Consider the following 17,941-nt stretch of genomic DNA (forward strand, 5'->3'; position numbering starts at 1 on the left):
GTCTCTCTCTCTCTCTCTCTCTCTCTCTCTCTCTCTCTCTCTCTCTCTCTCGTGTATGACCCCTCTCTCTGTCTCTTCTCCTACCACACTGTATATGACTCTCTCTCTTTCTCTGTGTGTGTGTGTAGAGTGAGTGAACTGAGCCAGCACTTCTCAGAGCTGCAGGCAGATGGCCAGCGCTGGATCTACATGTTCTTCATGTACCCCTTCCTGTCTGGGGACGGCGTGGCTGGTAGGAAGGATGACACGTGTTCTACAGCTGGATTCCTCACCTGTTCTACACCTGTCTACATGCTTCTTACTGCTGTGTGCTGTGCTGCTTGCAGGCTGTATGCAGGAGGGAGAGGACAGTGAAGACTGGCTGCTGAAGAACTTTGGCTCCTTCCGAGCGCTCGCTCGCATGAAGGACTTCTCAGCTCTCAACATGCTGTTCAGCGGGGTGACAATACTACACCTGCTCCACGCACCTGCTCCACACACCTGCTCCACACACCTGGTCCACGCACCTGCTCCACACACCTGCTCCACACACCTGCTCCACACACCTGCCCTGCTCCACGCACCTGCTCCACACACCTGCTCCACACACCTGCCCTGCTCCACACACCTGCTCCACGCACCTGCTCCACACACCTGCTCCACACACCTGCTCCACGCACCTGCTCCACACACCTGCTCCACACACCTGCTCCACACACCTGCTCCACACACCTGCCCTGCTCCACACACCTGCTACACACACCTGCCCTGCTCCACACACCTGCTCCACACACCTGCTCCACACACCTGCTCCACGCACCTGCTCCACACACCTGCTCCACACACCTGCTCCACACACCTGCCCTGCTCCACACACCTGCTCCACACACCTGCCCTGCTCCACGCACCTGCTCCACACACATGCTCCACACACCTGATCCACACACCTGCTCCACGCACCTGCTCCACACACCTGCTCCACGCACCTGCTCCACACACCTGCTCCACACACCTGCTCCACACACCTGCTCCACACACCTGCCCTGCTCCACACACCTGCTACACACACCTGATCCACACACCTGATCCACACACCTGCCCTGCTCCACACACCTGCTACACACACCTGATCCACACACCTGATCCACACACCTGCTCCACACACCTGTTCCACACACCTGCTCCACACACCTGGTCATTATATTATTGACCCCCCAGTTGGAGGTGCTGCACCTGCTGACGGAGGAGCAGAAGGCGGAGCTACTGCTGACCCCGGAGGTCACAGCGCTGGACAACGGAACCCTGAGCCTGGTGTTCCAGAGCCTCCTGGGGGGGGGCAACCACACCTGGGCCACGCCTGGATACCCCCCCGGGCCCGGCCAGGACCCCTACTCTCTCCCCAGCCCCTACAGCCCGCCCCCCGGCCCCCAGGACAGCCTGCGAGAGGTAAATGGACCTGTCAATCAGCCTGTCGGATTATGGGTGTGCTGACTCTGGTGTCGTTGAAGCAGGAAGTGTGCTTGTCCAATCACAGGTGGTGAACGGGTTCATGGTAGCCTTCCGACCAATTGGGAGTTTCGTCGGAGAGTTTGTGTCCCTCACACACCAGGTACATAGGAATTAAGTAGAATCAAATAAAATGTCTAGCTAAATGTGTTGTGTTCATGTTGCTTTTATCCAAAGTGATCTGCAGTCAAGGGCTCTACCACTGAACTAGACCCAAGAAACTATAACATGTCATTGCGGACCTCCTCCCCCCCCCCCCCCCCCCCCCCCCCCTCCCAGATGGATGTGTCAGAACTGAGAAGCATCACCGTAGCTCAGGCGCTGATGAACTGGACTCTGGCCGAGCTGGCCCAGAACTACAGGTCCCAGAATGCCTCAGAGGCCCCCCCCGCAGCAGGGTTTGACATGACGAGCGTGGAGGCCTGGTACCAGAGCGTGGTGATCCCGGTGCTGCACCGGGTCCTGCCCTCCATGGGGGCGGAGCTTCCCGGCAGCATCAAGGAAGTGTTCCACCGGGTGTTGTGAGTCAGCCAGCTACTGGAACATTCTGCTGCTGTTTGTGTAACTGGTGTGTGCGTGTGTAACTGGTGTGTGTGTGTGTAACTGGTGTGTGTGTGCGTAACTGGGGTGTGTGTGTAACTGGTGTGTGCGTGTGTAACTGGTGTGTGTGTGCGTAACTGGTGTGTGTGTGTGTAACTGGTGTGTGTGTAACTGGTGTGTGTGTAACTGGTGTGTGTGTGTGTGTAACTGGTGTGTGTAACTGGTGTGTGTGTGTGTGTGTGTAACTGGTGTGTGTGTGTGTGTAACTGGTGTTTGTGTGTGTGTGTGTAACTGGTGTGTGTGTGTGTGTGTAACTGGTGTGTGTGTGTGTGTAACTGGTGTGTGTGTGTGTAACTGGTGTGTGTGTGTGTGTGTGTGTGTAACTGGTGTGTGTGTGTGTCTAGCCACATCAACTCAGGAGCCATGATGGACAACACCTCGGCTCTCCAGGATGCCTGTAGCATCACCGTGGAAGAGAGGTCTTGTGGGGTGAGTGTGTGCCTGTAGCATCACCGTGGAAGAGAGGTCTTGTGGGGTGAGTGTGTGCCTGTAGCATCACCGTGGAAGAGAGGTCTTGTGGGGTGAGTGTGTGCCTGTAGCATCACCGTGGAAGAGAGGTCTTGTGGGGTGAGTGTGTGCCTGTAGCATCACCGTGGAAGAGAGGTCTTGTGGGTGAGTGTGTGCCTGTAGCATCACCGTGGAAGAGAGGTCTTGTGGGGTGAGTGTGTGTCTGTAGCATCACCGTGGAAGAGAGGTCTTGTGGGGTGAGTGTGTGCCTGTAGCATCACCGTGGAAGAGAGGTCTTGTGGGGTGAGTGTGTGCCTGTAGCATCACCGTGGAAGAGAGGTCTTGTGGGGTGAGTGTGTGCCTGTAGCATCACCGTGGAAGAGAGGTCTTGTGGGGTGAGTGTGTGCCTGTAGCATCACCGTGGAAGAGAGGTCTTGTGGGGTGAGTGTGTGCCTGTAGCATCACCGTGGAAGAGAGGTCTTGTGGGGTGAGTGTGTGTCTGTAGCATCACCGTGGAAGAGAGGTCTTGTGGGGTGAGTGTGTGCCTGTAGCATCACCGTAGAAGAGAGGTCTTGTGGGGTGAGTGTGTGCCTGTAGCATCACCGTCGAAGAGAGGTCTTGTGGGGTGAGTGTGTGTGGGTGTGGGTGGTGTGCGAGTGTGTGGTGTGAGGGTGGGTGGTGTGGACTCTTATTCACACACTAAATAAATCTTCAGCTAGTGCTGAAATTAAATGGGGTCATATTTCTCTTCCCCTGTCCACTCTCTCCATCTGACCCTGCAGTTGACCAACGCAGTGGAGAGCGTGGCCAGTGTCCTTCACTGCGCGGCTCGGACCAACCTGACCCTGACCCAGGACACCGTCATGAGACTGCTCATAGAGCTCACCGGCCGCCTCAACTCATTGGTCATCGAGTTCTCTACCACGGTGAGCAGCGGGCCAATCAAATCACAGTCTGAGACAGGGTGACGAGGTAGGAGAGAGACACATTTACATTTACATTTAGTCATTTATCAGACGCTCTTATCCAGAGCGACTTACAGTAAGTACAGGGACATTCCCCCGAGGCAAGTAGGGTGAAGTGCCTTGCCCAAGGACACAACCTCAGTTGGCATGACCGGGAATCGAACTGGCAACCTTCGGATTACTAGCCCGATTCCCTCACCGCTCAGCCACTTGACACACACACACACTCTAACCTGGTGCTCTCCCCTCCAGAACTTCAGTGAGGTGGTGTCCCAGTACCAGGACATGTTCTCCCAGGTGGACTCCCAGACGCTGAGCCCAGAGGAGCTGGGAGACCCGGCCTTCATCCAGCTCTGGTTCCAGATCAAGCTGCTGCCTCTGCTGCCCGACCCGCCCGCCTCTCTGCTCTCCTGCCTTGCCTCCAAGAACTTCACCTGCTCTGTCTACCACGCACTGTGAGGACACACACACAGACAAAAACACATGGACACACACCCACACACTGTGTTTATTGATTGAGCTGATGTGTGTGTGTTGGTGTGTGTTTCCAGTGTGACTGAACTGAGCAGCTACATGAACACGGTCATGCGTGAAGACATGCCTGCCTTCCAGACACACGGACTCTCCATCTATACACACTTCCTGTTTCCCTTCCTGCTGCATCACAACCACTCAGGTACACACACTCCTTGTTGTAGTGGGCTAGAATTGGCTGATACCAAATACACCAAGTAGGGGATTGGTTCTGACAAGAACCAGGGTGAGATCTGATTGGCTGGTCCAGTGACATGCTCTGACGGCCCTCCCTAGATCCCCAATGCGTGTCGTCAACCAACGGCAGCGTGGGCTGGTTGACGCAGAACCTCGGCCTCTTCTCCACCATGGCCTCCCTCCAGGACGTGTACCTGCTCAACCCTGGGTTCTCTGCTGTGAGTATGGGGTTAGGGTTAGTGGGGTGTGGCAGAGCAGGTTCAGAAGCCCTCCCAGGGGCTTGGCTAAATGTTGCCACTAGACCAAGATGATGTAGGGGAAAGAGCCAAACTCAGGTTGAGCATCCAGAGTCTGGGTATATACAGCTGACATATCCACCACTGATAAACAGATGTTCACAGTTAGCAAAAATGGGTTCAAAGTGACCTATAAAGTGGAATTTGAACCTGCGACCTTAAGGTCTACAGTCAAACACTCTCAACCTCTGAGTTCTTAACACCCATCCCTGCTGCTGCCCAGTGATCCCCACTGTCTGGCCTGTGTGTCTTCTTCTGTGGTGTGGACTTGCTGTGTTTGTGTTCTGAAGTGTGTTTTCTTCTGTGGTGTGCAGCTGGAGGCCCTGGAGGTCCTGTCTCCACACCAGACTGCAGAGCTGCTGCTGCTTCCTCTTCCTGTTCCTCCAGAGAAAGATTATGTCATCAACAGAGTATTTGACTTCCTGACTGAGTCCCCAGAAGAGAGGAAGCTTCCAGAAGTCCTGCTCCACCTCGTCAACATGTCTCACCAGGTAAGGACTCCCTCACTGCAAACCATAGTTTCCATGCTTGACTGGACATTCAAAACATTCCATCAGTAACAAAACGTTTCAACAATAAGTATTCGTAACTTTTTTGTTACGTTCGTAACAATCTGATTCTTTTGTGTGTTTCCTCAGATATCAGTTCCCTGCGCTTCATACCTTCTCATGTAAGGATCAAAGTAAATACTGCAGCAGAGGGGATTCCTGTTGTGGTGAACTCACTGTAACTGTTTGTTTGCTGTTTGTCTGTCTGTCGATCTGTCAGTTTTGAGCGTCTGTACAGGGCCTTAAAGTCTGTTCCTTTCATGATGGAACCAGTCATCTGGGCCACCATAGACAACCTCATGCAGACTGCCCCAGGGGGTCAGTCTCACACACACACACACACACACACACACACACACACATATACACACACATTCTTTTCTTCTATGTACAGATAGAATATGAAACCCTATCTTTACTGTGTTTTTCAACAGGATGTCAACTACCTGAAGACCCTGAGGTAAGAGGAGCCACAATCATCTTCTGACACAGTAGCTGTTCCTGAAACAGTCAATCATGTCAAAGTTTTGTAAAACTAAGTCAAGGTCCTCTTGTTTCCTCAGTGTCCATCTACTCCATACAGCGGTAAGACTTCTATTTCTCTACTCTCAGTTCTAAAACATCTGGATGAGACATGTACATACGAACAAACAGAAGTGAGTTACAGCATCTCACCCCTGCTTCTTACAGAGACCACAGTCTGTGCTGGAGTGAACAGGTATGGATTCCTCATCTCCGTCTCCTGGATAGCTGTTAAGCTAATGTATGCTAAATTTAGCTAAGCTAAGCTAAATTTAGCTAAACTAAAATAAGCTAAAATAAGATGACATGATTTCAGCAAAACTAAGCTAACATGAGATAATCTGAGAAAAGGTCAAATAAGATTGTTATTTTTGCCTGCATTTAACTTAACTTTCAACTGCTGATGATCCCAATGAACTGCATCCACAGACCTTTGCTCAATCTCTGTATTTTTCCACAGCTCCACGCTGACACAACACATTGGAAACATGATGGAAGTTCCCTGCCATTTCAGTTTGGAGCAATATGCTTGTGCCCAGGTGATGGCTTCATTCAGGTTTAGCATCATGCTAATATATTAGCATCATACAAATATCTTAGCATCATATGAATAGCTTAGCATCATGCTAATATCTTAGTATCATGCTTATAGCTTAACATCAGTTGACATTGATCTAAACTGAATTGTGTGTTCCCTCTTATTCCTAAAAAAGCTGGAGGGCATCACAGCCAATCAGCTGGTGTCTCTGCTGAGGTGTAAACTGCCCGGCAACGGCAGCTATTCTAAGGAGACCTGGAAGCTGCTTCTGACCAAGCTGTCCAACGTCCTGGACCAGGCCCTGGACCTCCTCTCCAGCACGGTAAACACCACATATATCTCTGATACAGGCCACATATATCTCTGATACAGACCACATATATCTCTGATACAGGCCACATATATCTCTGATACAGTCCACATATATCTCTGATACAGGCCATATATATCTCTGATACAGGCCAGATATATCTCTGATACAGGCCACATATACCTCTGATACTGGCCACATATCTCTGATACAGACCACATATATCTCTGATACAGGCCAGATATATCTCTGATACAGGCCACATATACCTCTGATACTGGCCACATATATCTCTGATACAGACCACATATATCTCTGATACAGGCCACATATATCTCTGATACAGGCCACATATATCTCTGATACAGGCCACATATATCTCTGATACAGACCACATATATCTCTGATACAGGCCACATATATCTCTGATACAGACCACAATTTCCTCAAATTATTTGCCAAATATTTTTTGTTCAAGACTGTCTCTTCTCTCCTCTCTCCTTGTGCTCTTCTCTCCTCTCTCCTTGTGCTCTCTTCTGTCTCCTAGAACACGAGCCTGATTGGTCCGTCAGTATCGAAGGCGCTGGACGTGATTGGAGAGATGAGAGTGTCCCTGCTGAGCGAGGATCAGCTGAGAGACAGTGATGTCATCATGAGGTGGTTCTCTGGGCGTCTGAGGCTCTTCCTGCCATCAGCATCAGGAGGGTTCCTGCACTGCCTCTCCAGCAGGAACCTCAGCTGCTCCTCCTACCAGCACATGTAGGTCTCTAGTGGGAACACAGTAGTTACCAGCACATGTAGGTCTCTAGTGGGAACACAGTAGTTACCAGCACATGTAGGTCTCTAGTGGGAACACAGTAGTTACCAGCACTTATAGGTCTCCAGTAGGAACACGTTTGTTGTTAGGAAATGGGGATTGTTGTTCAGATGTTGTTTATGTTCTTCCAGTCTGATGGAGCTGAGCCGTCAATCCCAGCTCATGGACCAAAGCAGACGAGAGCTGGTGGTCAGATACTTCATCCAGCCCTTCCTGACCAGGAACTCCTCAGGTAAGGAGCTGGTGCAGGCAACCTGAGTTCTGTCCCCACACGACTGAAGTGGACTACCGACATGTTGACTCTACTGACCTGTGTCTCTTGACATCTCCCTCCTGATGTCTCCCCTGCAGAGCCTGGATGTGTGTCCAGCTCCAACAGCAGTACAGACTGGCTGAGGAGCAACTGGGGGGCCTTCTCCGTGCTGGCGACCCTCAGGGACCTGCTGGCCACCAACCCTCTCTTCTCCCCGGTACATCTCCTCCAAGACTCCTCCACCACCCCTGCTTAGACCCACCAGGCAAGGTGTGGACACGCTGTGTTGGTTTATGTTCTGACGTGTGTGTTCTTCTGTGGTGTGCAGCTGGAGGCCCTGGAGGTCCTGTCTCCACACCAGACCGCAGAGCTGCTGCTGCTTCCTCTTCCTGTTCCTCCAGAGAAAGATGATGTCATCAACAGAGTGTTTGACTTCCTGGTTGAGTCCCCAGAAGAGAGGAAGCTTCCAGAAGTCCTGCTACACCTCGTCAAGATTGCCCAGGAGGTAACTCTACTTTCATCTTACTCACTCCTCCACTTTTCCGTGAACTGTAATGATAATTTTAATCCCTGATAAGGTACTGTCAAGAAATGTTATTAAATAAGGTAGATACATAGCATGATTGCCGTTGAGGTGATGATGTTCCTGTGTGCTCCTTGTCCTCAGACTCCAGTCAGCTGCCCCGTGTACCAGGCAATGTAAGTCTCGCCACAGGGAGGAGAATGAGGGTATTTTGGCCTAGTGATTACTAGTGAGCCAGGTGTGGCAGAGGTGGCAAAGAACCACCGTCTTGTGATGAGTCATTCTTGTTTTATGACCCTATGGACTTCCCATCTAGTGGTAGTCCTCTTGGTGTAACTGGAGCTTTTGTTTTGTGGTTTGAACAGTTTCAAGAGGCTGTACGACTCCATGACCCGCCTCACCAACCAGATGCAGCCAATGATCTGGTCTGCAATCTATGACCTCATAGAATCTACTCCAATAGGTGAGTCAGGAGAGAATTATGTTGCTGTTTTGTTCAAGCAGGTTCCAATCATGGATGACTGTTCTACAGCATAAAAATTAATATTTTAAACTAGAGAGGGTACAATTTCTGTGGGAATTGTGAAGTCTCCTTGCAGACGCTCCAGCTGGAGCAGGTTGTTTACCTATATCACCTCCAAACCAGTAAAGTTAATCCCAAATGTCCATACTTTGTGCAAAAACTGTGGGACCATTTAGGTTGTGTATGATAGTAAATGAATAATATATATGTGAGATAACAATAGTATGCCTTGCTGATAGCAAGCACAAATTAGTTTAAAATGTTTAATAAATCCAATGAAATATCAACAAAACTTAACTTATTTTCAAATGTATTTGACCTCTAGGCTGTGTTCTGGTACCGGTTAACCCCCAGTGTCCAGTATCTTCTCACAACGGTAAGTTACTTCAGTTAGACCTTCACTGTAGTAAACATCAATACCAGTTAGACCTTCACTGTAGTAAACATCAATACCAGGACCTTCACTGTAGTAAACATCAATACCAGTTAGACCTTCACTGTAGTAAACATCAATACCAGGACCTTCACTGTAGTAAACATCAATGCCAGACTCAAAGAATAATGCCCTTCTATTAAGTAGTCCAAACCAACCACATTCTAACTCTAACTCTGCATTCCTTTGGTGTGTTCTAGCAACCAGAGTCTGTGCTGGGGTGGACAGGTGAGATCCTGTTCAGACCAGTTGGCCAACCACAGAACAATCAACCTTGTTCAGTTTACCAGTCTACACCACTTGTCATATAATCTCAGTGTTATACCAGGTCAATTAGTTTAGTTGTAGGACTATAAGTTCAATACAATAAATTGTATTATGGCTTGTGAATCACAAGACCTAATGTTAAAAAAGGTCTTGGTTGTGGGTTTGACAATTGATTGCTCCTGTCTGTCCTGTGTTGTAGCTCCGCCCTCCAGCAGCGCCTAGATATGGGGAACCAATCATCTGTTCTCTGTGACTTCACCATCACACAGTATGCCTGTGCTCGGGTAGGAGGAGCCTAAACTGCACCAGCCAATAAATGCTCTCCTGATCAGAGATTGGAATCTACTTAAGTAGATTCTTTTAGTATCTTTACTTTACTATTTATTTCTCTGACAACTTTTTACTTTCACTCCTTACATTTTTTACACAAATATCTGTACTTTTTACTTAAATGTTCAAGCCAGGCTCGTTACTTTAGTTTTAATCTGTATTTGGGAGCATGATCTCTCTCTCCTCTCCTTTCACTGTGAAAAAAAGTTTTTTCTAAAAAAAGTTTAAAAAGGTTGTAAAAAGATTTTCTAAAAACAGTTTTGAAAAAAGATTTAAAAAAAAAAAAGTTTTGAAAAAAGATTAAAAAATAAATAATTTTGACAAGATTTTCCAAAAAAAGGTTTTGAAAAAAGAGTTTCTAAAAAAAGTACAACTAAAAAAGTTCACAAAAACTTGAAACGTTTTGTGTCGTGTTGTATATGTATGTACATTATCTATCAACATAGTGCCGGCACACAGGTAGGACCAGGTAAACAAGGTGTTAGCAGTGATGGTCAGGATGAATGATGTGATGAGTGGTTTCCTCCCCGCAGCTAAAGGAGCTGACAGCAGAGCAGCTGGCCAGACTGCTGAGGTGTTCGCTGGCTGGAAACTCCTCGTACCCTCGGGAGACCTGGAAACTGTTCCTCACCAGAGCCTCCGCTGGACTGGACCAGGCCCTGGACCTCCTCTCCAGCACGGTACAGACCGGATATATCTCTGATACAGGCCACATATATCTCTGATACAGGCCACATATATCTCTGATAACAGGCCACATACTATATCTCTGATACAGGCCACATATATCTCTGATACAGGCCACATATATCTCTGATACAGACCACATATATCTCTGATACAGGCCAGATATATCTCTGATCCAGGCCACATATATCTCTGATACAGACCACAATTTCCTCAAATTATTTGCCAAATATTTTTTGTTCAAGACTGTCTCTTCTCCTCTCCTTGTGCTCTCTTCTGTCTCCTAGAACACGAGCCTGATTGGTCCGTCAGTATCGAAGGCGCTGGACGTGATTGGAGAGATGAGAGTGTCCCTGCTGAGCGAGGATCAGCTGAGAGACAGTGATGTCATCATGAGGTGGTTCTCTGGGCGTCTGAGGCTCTTCCTGCCATCAGCATCAGGAGGGTTCCTGCACTGCCTCTCCAGCAGGAACCTCAGCTGCTCCTCCTACCAGCACATGTAGGTCTCTAGTGGGAACACAGTAGTTACCAGCACATGTAGGTCTCTAGTGGGAACACAGTAGTTACCAGCACATGTAGGTCTCTAGTGGGAACACAGTAGTTACCAGCACTTATAGGTCTCCAGTAGGAACACGTTTGTTGTTAGGAAATGGGGATTGTTGTTCAGATGTTGTTTATGTTCTTCCAGTCTGATGGAGCTGAGCCGTCAATCCCAGCTCATGGACCAAAGCAGACGAGAGCTGGTGGTCAGATACTTCATCCAGCCCTTCCTGACCAGGAACTCCTCAGGTAAGGAGCTGGTGCAGGCAACCTGAGTTCTGTCCCCACACGACTGAAGTGGACTACCGACATGTTGACTCTACTGACCTGTGTCTCTTGACATCTCCCTCCTGATGTCTCCCCTGCAGAGCCTGGATGTGTGTCCAGCTCCAACAGCAGTACAGACTGGCTGAGGAGCAACTGGGGGGCCTTCTCCGTGCTGGCGACCCTCAGGGACCTGCTGGCCACCAACCCTCTCTTCTCCCCGGTACATCTCCTCCAAGACTCCTCCACCACCCCTGCTTAGACCCACCAGGCAAGGTGTGGACACGCTGTGTTGGTTTATGTTCTGACGTGTGTGTTCTTCTGTGGTGTGCAGCTGGAGGCCCTGGAGGTCCTGTCTCCACACCAGACTGCAGAGCTGCTGCTGCTTCCTCTTCCTGTTCCTCCAGAGAAAGATGATGTCATCAACAGAGTGTTTGACTTCCTGACTGAGTCCCCAGAAGAGAGGAAGCTTCCAGAAGTCCTGCTACACCTCGTAAACATGTCTCAGGAGGTACTAGCGATCTTTCTGTGCTCTACCACTCTGCTGCATCCAGATTTGATTGTTTTGGGGGTCAGTGGTAGGGGTAGCTATTTCTAGCTTTGCTGTTTACATTTACATTTACATTTATTCATTTAGCAGACGCTTTTATCCAAAGCGACTTCCAAGAGAGAGCTTTACAAAGTGCATAGGTCACTGATCATAACAACAAGATAGCCAAAAAACATCGCGAGTAGCCAAAACATGAAGCACACATTGTGAACAACCAAAGTAAGTGCCAAAGGGAAGAACCATAAGAGCATGTAGTTAAACAAGTCACAACCAAACAACATGAACAGCTATAAGTGCAAGTGTACCTGTGGGAAAAAGCAAGCAACAGTAATAAAACAATATATCACAGCGAGAACCAAAAATTTAAATCAGTTACCACTAACCACAAGAGCAACAAGTCTCTAAGCAAGAGTCATTGTGATCCTTGAGGAAACTAACATCGGGTCAAGCGAACCGTTCCTAAGTACCGTTGTACTCCCGGAACAAGTGCGTCTTGAGCCTTTTCTTGAAGGTGGAGAGACAGTCAGTGTCTCTGATGGAGGTGGGGAGTTGATTCCACCACTGGGGGGCCAGACAGGAGAAGAGCTTGTGTTGGGACCGGGCGGTCTTGAGCGGTGGGACCACCAGGCGGTTGTCTGAAGAAGACCGTAGGTGGCGGGTGGGGGTGTAAGGCTGCAGGAGAGACTTGATGTAGACGGGTGCAGTCCCGTTCACTGCTCGGAAGGTCAATACCAGGGTCTTGAATCTGATACGGGCCATGATAGGTAGCCAGTGGAGAGAGATGAGGAGCGGGGTAACATGGGAGCGTCTGGGTAGATTGTAGACCAGGCGGGCCGCCGCGTTCTGAATCCTCTGAAGAGGGTGGGTTGCACATGCTGGGAGACCAGCGAGCAGAGAGTTGCAATAGTCCAACTTGGAGAGGACGAGTGCTTGGACTAGCAGCTGGGTGGAGTGCTCAGACAGGTATCTCCTGATCTTCCGGATGTTGTAGAGGGTGAATCTACACGACCGGGAGACCGCAGCAATGTGGGCCGTGAGGGAGAGCTCGTCGTCCATGGTAACCCCAAGGTTCCTGGCAGAGGATGAAGGGGTCACCGTCGCAGATCCCAGGGTGATTGAGAGATTGTGGGAGATGGAGGGTTTAGCCGGGATGATGAGAAGTTCTGTTTTGGCGAGGTTCAGCTGGAGGTGGTGCTCGGTCATCCAGGCGGAGATGTCTGTGAGGCAGGCCTCAATCCTAGCTGAGATCCCCGGATCGGTCGGGGGGAACGACAGGTACAGCTGCGTGTCGTCAGCGTAGCAGTGGTAGGAGAAGCCATGGGAGGTGATGATTGGTCCAAGTGAGGTGGTGTACAGAGAGAAGAGGAGGGGTCCAAGGACGGAGCCCTGTGGGACACCAGTGGAGAGCTGGCGAGGGCCCGACAGTTTGCCTCCCCAGGAAACCTGGTAGGATCTTCCCGACAGGTAGGATGAGATCCACTGGAGTGCAGTGCCAGTGATGCCCATCTCAGAAAGTCTGGCGAGCAGGATCTGGTGGTTAACCGTATCAAACGCTGCAGAAAGGTCCAGCAGAATGATAACGGATGACCTGGAAGCCGCTCTGGCAGACTGGAGGGCAGTGGTGACTGAAAGGAGGGCAGTCTCTGTGGAGTGGCCAGTCTTGAAGCCCGATTGGTTGGGGTCAAGCAGGTTGTTCTGAGAGAGAAAGTTAGACAGTTGGTTAGATACAGCACGTTCAATTGTTTTTGAAAGGAAGGGTAACAGTGATACCGGTCTGTAGTTCTGGAGAACGGCAGGGTTAAGGGAGGGTTTTTTGAGTAGAGGGGTAACTCTAGCCTGTTTGAAGGCAGAGGGGAAGGTGCCAGAGGTGAGAGAGGAGTTTAGGACATGGAGAAGAAAAGTTATGATGGAGGGGGAGATGGTTTGAAAGAGAGGGGAGGGTATAGGATCAAGGGGACAGGAGGTGGGGCGATGAGAGAGAATGAGGTCAGAGATCTCTGCCTCAGACAGGGGAGAAAAAGAGTTTAGACATTTAGTTGGGTCAGTCATGGAGGGTGAGAGGGTAGGAAAGGTGGGTTTAGGGAACCGACTGCTAATGTCGGCGACTTTTTTCTCAAAGAAGGAGGAGAAGTCGTCTGCTGTCAGGGTGGAGGGAGGGGGTGGGGGAGGTGGGTTAAGAAGGGTGGAGAAGGTAGAGAAAAGTTTGTGGGGGTTTGAAGCAGAGTTAATTTTGTTCAGAAAGTAGAGGGTTTTAGCACCAGTTATGTGAGAAGAGAAGGATTTGAGGAGGGAGTGATACTTATCAAGGTCCAGACCGCCTTTGGACTTGCGCCATCTCCTCTCGGCTGCCCGAAGGGTGGACCGTTCTTCACGAATAACATCCGTAAGCCACGGGCAGGAGGGAGAAGATTGTGCAGGCCTGGTTGACAGGGGACAGAGAGAGTCAAGTGATGCAGTTAAAGTGGTTAACAAGGTGTCGGTGGCAGTGTTAGTGGGGTGGGACGAGAACTCGTCAATGGGGGGGAGGGAGGATGTTACAATAGAGGAGAAATGGGAGGGGGATAGGGAGCGGAGGTTGCGCCGGAAAGTTACAAGGGGAGGGGAGGTAGAAGGAGTTGGAGGGAGAGAGATAGAGAATTGGATAAAGTAGTGATCAGAAATATGCAGTGGGGTTACAGAGGTTAAGTCAGTGATACAGTTACGTGTCAGGATGAGGTCTAGCTGTTTGCCTGCCTTGTGGGTCGCCGGTGTGCTCAGCAGCGTCAGGTCGAAGGAGGTCAGGAGAGACAAGAAGTCGACGGCCTGAGTTCCTTGGAGGTGGATGTTGAAGTCCCCAAGGACTATCAGGGGGGTTCCATCATCCGGGAGGACGCTGAGGAGCATGTCCAGCTCCTCCACAAAGTCGGCTAGCGGGCCTGGTGGGCGATAAAGAACAATTAAGCATGCTTTGATAGGATCAGTTAGCATCGCATAATGGTGTTCAAATGATTTGGCAGTAACAGGGAGTGGTGTGGATGTGTATTTAATATGTGGGGAAAGAAGCAACCCTGTCCCACCACCCCGCCCGGTTGAGCGGGGTGAGTGAGTGAAGGAGTGGTTGACGGAGAGAGCAGCTGGAGTTGCAGTGTTCTCAGGGCGGATCCATGTCTCTGTCAGCGCAAGGGCATGAAGAGAAGCATGAGATGCAAACGCTGGGATGAAGTCTGCCTTGTTCACAGCGGACTGGCAGTTCCAGAGCCCTATAGAAAGAGAGAGGGCAGGTGGAGAAGATCTGGATAGGTAGTGAAGGTTAGAAGTTGACCGTATATACTTTGTGATATATCTACGTCTACGGGTAGTGTAATGAACGGGAATGCTGAAGAAACACATGCTAGCTATGAATATGTTCTAGGTGGATTAGAATACAAATAGGGTGATACTTATCAGAAGAGGTGATCCACCACGTCGGCCATCCTCGGTAGATTCCCGCAGGTAGACCCCCTGTCTTTGTTCGACCGAGGCTGCCAGACGAGGCTGCCTCTGCAGTGCTAATCGCCTAAATATGCTAAAGAGCAGCTGACAATGGCCCTAATTATGTAAACAAAGCCAGGGTCTCACTCGGCGGCAAGTACCCTGAAACTCGATCTCTAGCTAGCTACCTATTGACCAATTTAGCTGCTATACCCTTACCCTCTGTCAAAGAGGCAAATAATTAGCAGAACACAAATGAATGAAACAAACTCTGGTTACTTACAGTCAGATGGCAGTCACGAAGTACACTCAGTAAGACACTATTAGCTCTGAATCTGATTACAGAAGTCAGGGCTGATTTAACCAAATTCTACAATGGCCCTAATTATGTAAACAAAGCCAGGGTCTCACTCGGCGGCAAGTACCCTGAAACTCGATCTCTAGCTAGCTACCTATTGACCAATTTAGCTGCTATACCCTTACCCTCTGTCAAAGAGGCAAATAATTAGCAGAACACAAATGAATGAAACAAACTCTGGTTACTTACAGTCAGATGGCAGTCACGAAGTACACTCAGTAAGACACTATTAGCTTGCTGTTGATGTGGTTCAGTTGAGGAAAGGATGTGGGAGTCGGCTTGACAACAGGAACTCCTCTCCTTTTTTGCAGATGACCGTCCCCTGCTCCTCCTATAGGACCATGTAAGTTTCATCCATCCCAGAGTACCCCTGAACACTGACCCCACCCTAACCCCACCCTTCCCTGACCCTTTCCCTGACCCTTTTTCTGAATCTTACCCTGACCAGACCCCAACCTTGACCCTGGTCCCTATCCTGACCCCTATCCTGACCCCTAACCTGACCCCTATCCTGACCCCTATCCTGACCCCTATCCTGACCCCTATCCTGACCCCTATCCTGACCCCTAACCTGACCCCTATCCTGTCCCCTATCCTGACCCTTATCCTGACCTATCCCTGACCACCTCTGTCCCCAGTATCGGCCGTCTGGACATAACCATGCAAACAAGCCCTCTAGCAGTGGAAGCTGTTGTCTCCTCCACCAAGATAGCTCTGCTACAGCACACACCACAAGGTAACCCTAACCCCTGACCTTAACCTTAACCCCTGACCTTAACCCTAACCCCTGACCTTAACCTTAACCCCTGACCTTAACCCTAACCCCTGACCTTAACCTTAACCCCTGACCTTAACCCTAACCCCTGACCTTAACCTTAACCCCTGACCTTAACCCTAACCCCTGACCTTAACCCTAACCCCTGACCTTAACCCTAACCCCTGACCTTAACCTTAACCCCTGACCTTAACCCTAACCCCTGACCTTAACCCTAACCCCTGACCTTAACCCTAACCCCTGACCTTAACCTTAACCCCTGACCCCAACAAGCCATGTCAAACAGTAAACAGGTTTCGTATCTGACACTGCTTGTTTCCTGTTTCCTGTTGGACATGGCTTGTTTCCTGTTTTCTGTCGAACAATGTTTGTTTCCTGTTTCCTGTCTGACACGGCTTGTTTCCTGTCGTGTTTTATTTAGGCTGCATCGTCTACAGTGGAGACTGCAGCATCACATCCTACAACGGTAAGACATCCCCTATTGGTCACCTGACTGTCAATCAACACAGTGAGACCATCATGAACCAGTGGTGGTACTAGCTCATCATGAACCAGTGGTGGTACTAGCTCATCATGAACCAGTGGTGGTACTAGCTCATCATGAACCAATGGTGGTACTCGCTCATCATGAACCAGTGGTGGTACTAGCTCATCATGAACCAGTGGTGGTACTAGCTCATCATGAACCAGTGGTGGTACTCGCTCATCATGAACCAGTGGTGGTACTAGCTCATCATGAACCAGTGGTGGTACTAGCTCATCATGAACCAATGGTGGTACTAGCTCATCATGAACCAATGGTGGTACTAGCTCATCATGAACCAGTGGTGGTACTAGCTCATCATGAACCAGTGGTGGTACTAGCTCATCATGAACCAGTGGTGGTACTAGCTCATCATGAACCAATGGTAGTACTAGCTCATCATGAACCAGTGGTGGTACTAGCTCATCACGTCATCTGTTTTCCACAGAGACGGAGATCTGTGCTGGGGTGGACAGGTAGGAACTCTGATGTCACTTCCTGTCATGGAGCCCCTGCTTCATGTGGCTCAGGATCTTTCCACACGTCTTTTTACTCAATTATCAAGATGTATTCAATATCTTGTTTGTCTTGTGAATCTTTAGATATACAATCAATATATTTTATTTCGCAATTATATCTTCAATGTTTCTGTGGTGTCATGTATTTGTTTGAGGTATCCTAAATATTTTTTTACTCAATTATTTATAGATTAATGTACTCAATTATTTAATTAATATCTTGTTTATTTCTTGAATATTCTCATGTTTAATATCTTTGGGTCTCACTTTGTTTACTTCAGCTCTGCACTCCAGCGTCTCCTTGACAACAGCCAGACAGGAAGCGTTCTGTGTGACCACAGCATCAGGGACTTCGCCTGTGCTTCAGTATGTTCAAGTTTGCACTACTGGTTGAACTTCTCAAATCCTAAAGCATGTTTGCACCATGGAGCTGAACTGCACATGATAACACTGTTCCATCCTCCTCTCTTCATCTCTTCCTTCTCTCCCCCTCCTCCTCTCTTCATCTCTTCCTTCTCTCCCCCTCCTCCTCTCTTCATCTCTTCCTTCTCTCCCCGTCCTCTCTTCCTCTTTCCTCCGTTCCTCCAGCTCTCTGCGGTCACAGCGGAGAGTCTGGCTGGCGTGTTGAGGTGTCAGCTGTCAGCTAACTCCACCCAGGTGACTCCAGGCACATGGCCAGCTAACTCCACCCAGGCCAGAGGCACCTGG

The 17,941-nt window shown here is 49.5% G+C and overlaps 1 protein-coding gene across 1 annotated transcript in view; it reads left to right on the forward strand.

Annotated features, from left to right (window-relative positions):
• The window catches only part of mslnb (mesothelin b), a 29,262-nt gene that overhangs the window by 3,435 nt on the left and 7,886 nt on the right, over positions 1–17,941 (forward strand). Inside the window, exons 7-44 of the mRNA XM_067258977.1 lie at positions 129–232; positions 327–439; positions 1,198–1,425; positions 1,514–1,588; positions 1,765–2,006; positions 2,430–2,514; positions 3,315–3,458; positions 3,750–3,952; positions 4,049–4,173; positions 4,308–4,426; positions 4,819–4,995; positions 5,143–5,174; positions 5,273–5,370; positions 5,487–5,512; positions 5,616–5,637; positions 5,743–5,770; positions 6,035–6,113; positions 6,288–6,434; positions 6,970–7,181; positions 7,371–7,471; positions 7,591–7,709; positions 7,821–7,997; positions 8,160–8,191; positions 8,381–8,478; positions 8,864–8,914; positions 9,172–9,199; positions 9,438–9,522; positions 10,102–10,248; positions 10,543–10,754; positions 10,944–11,044; positions 11,164–11,282; positions 11,394–11,570; positions 15,729–15,760; positions 16,056–16,153; positions 16,614–16,658; positions 17,164–17,191; positions 17,515–17,599; positions 17,822–17,941. The exon at positions 17,822–17,941 is cut by the window's right edge and continues 63 nt beyond it. Coding sequence (XP_067115078.1) covers positions 129–232; positions 327–439; positions 1,198–1,425; positions 1,514–1,588; positions 1,765–2,006; positions 2,430–2,514; positions 3,315–3,458; positions 3,750–3,952; positions 4,049–4,173; positions 4,308–4,426; positions 4,819–4,995; positions 5,143–5,174; positions 5,273–5,370; positions 5,487–5,512; positions 5,616–5,637; positions 5,743–5,770; positions 6,035–6,113; positions 6,288–6,434; positions 6,970–7,181; positions 7,371–7,471; positions 7,591–7,709; positions 7,821–7,997; positions 8,160–8,191; positions 8,381–8,478; positions 8,864–8,914; positions 9,172–9,199; positions 9,438–9,522; positions 10,102–10,248; positions 10,543–10,754; positions 10,944–11,044; positions 11,164–11,282; positions 11,394–11,570; positions 15,729–15,760; positions 16,056–16,153; positions 16,614–16,658; positions 17,164–17,191; positions 17,515–17,599; positions 17,822–17,941 — 4,114 coding nt within the window. The remainder of the gene's footprint in view (positions 1–128; positions 233–326; positions 440–1,197; positions 1,426–1,513; positions 1,589–1,764; positions 2,007–2,429; positions 2,515–3,314; positions 3,459–3,749; positions 3,953–4,048; positions 4,174–4,307; positions 4,427–4,818; positions 4,996–5,142; positions 5,175–5,272; positions 5,371–5,486; positions 5,513–5,615; positions 5,638–5,742; positions 5,771–6,034; positions 6,114–6,287; positions 6,435–6,969; positions 7,182–7,370; positions 7,472–7,590; positions 7,710–7,820; positions 7,998–8,159; positions 8,192–8,380; positions 8,479–8,863; positions 8,915–9,171; positions 9,200–9,437; positions 9,523–10,101; positions 10,249–10,542; positions 10,755–10,943; positions 11,045–11,163; positions 11,283–11,393; positions 11,571–15,728; positions 15,761–16,055; positions 16,154–16,613; positions 16,659–17,163; positions 17,192–17,514; positions 17,600–17,821) is intronic.

This window comes from Osmerus mordax, chromosome 21 (genome assembly GCF_038355195.1).
Source record: "Osmerus mordax isolate fOsmMor3 chromosome 21, fOsmMor3.pri, whole genome shotgun sequence".
Lineage (NCBI taxonomy): Eukaryota > Metazoa > Chordata > Actinopteri > Osmeriformes > Osmeridae > Osmerus > Osmerus mordax.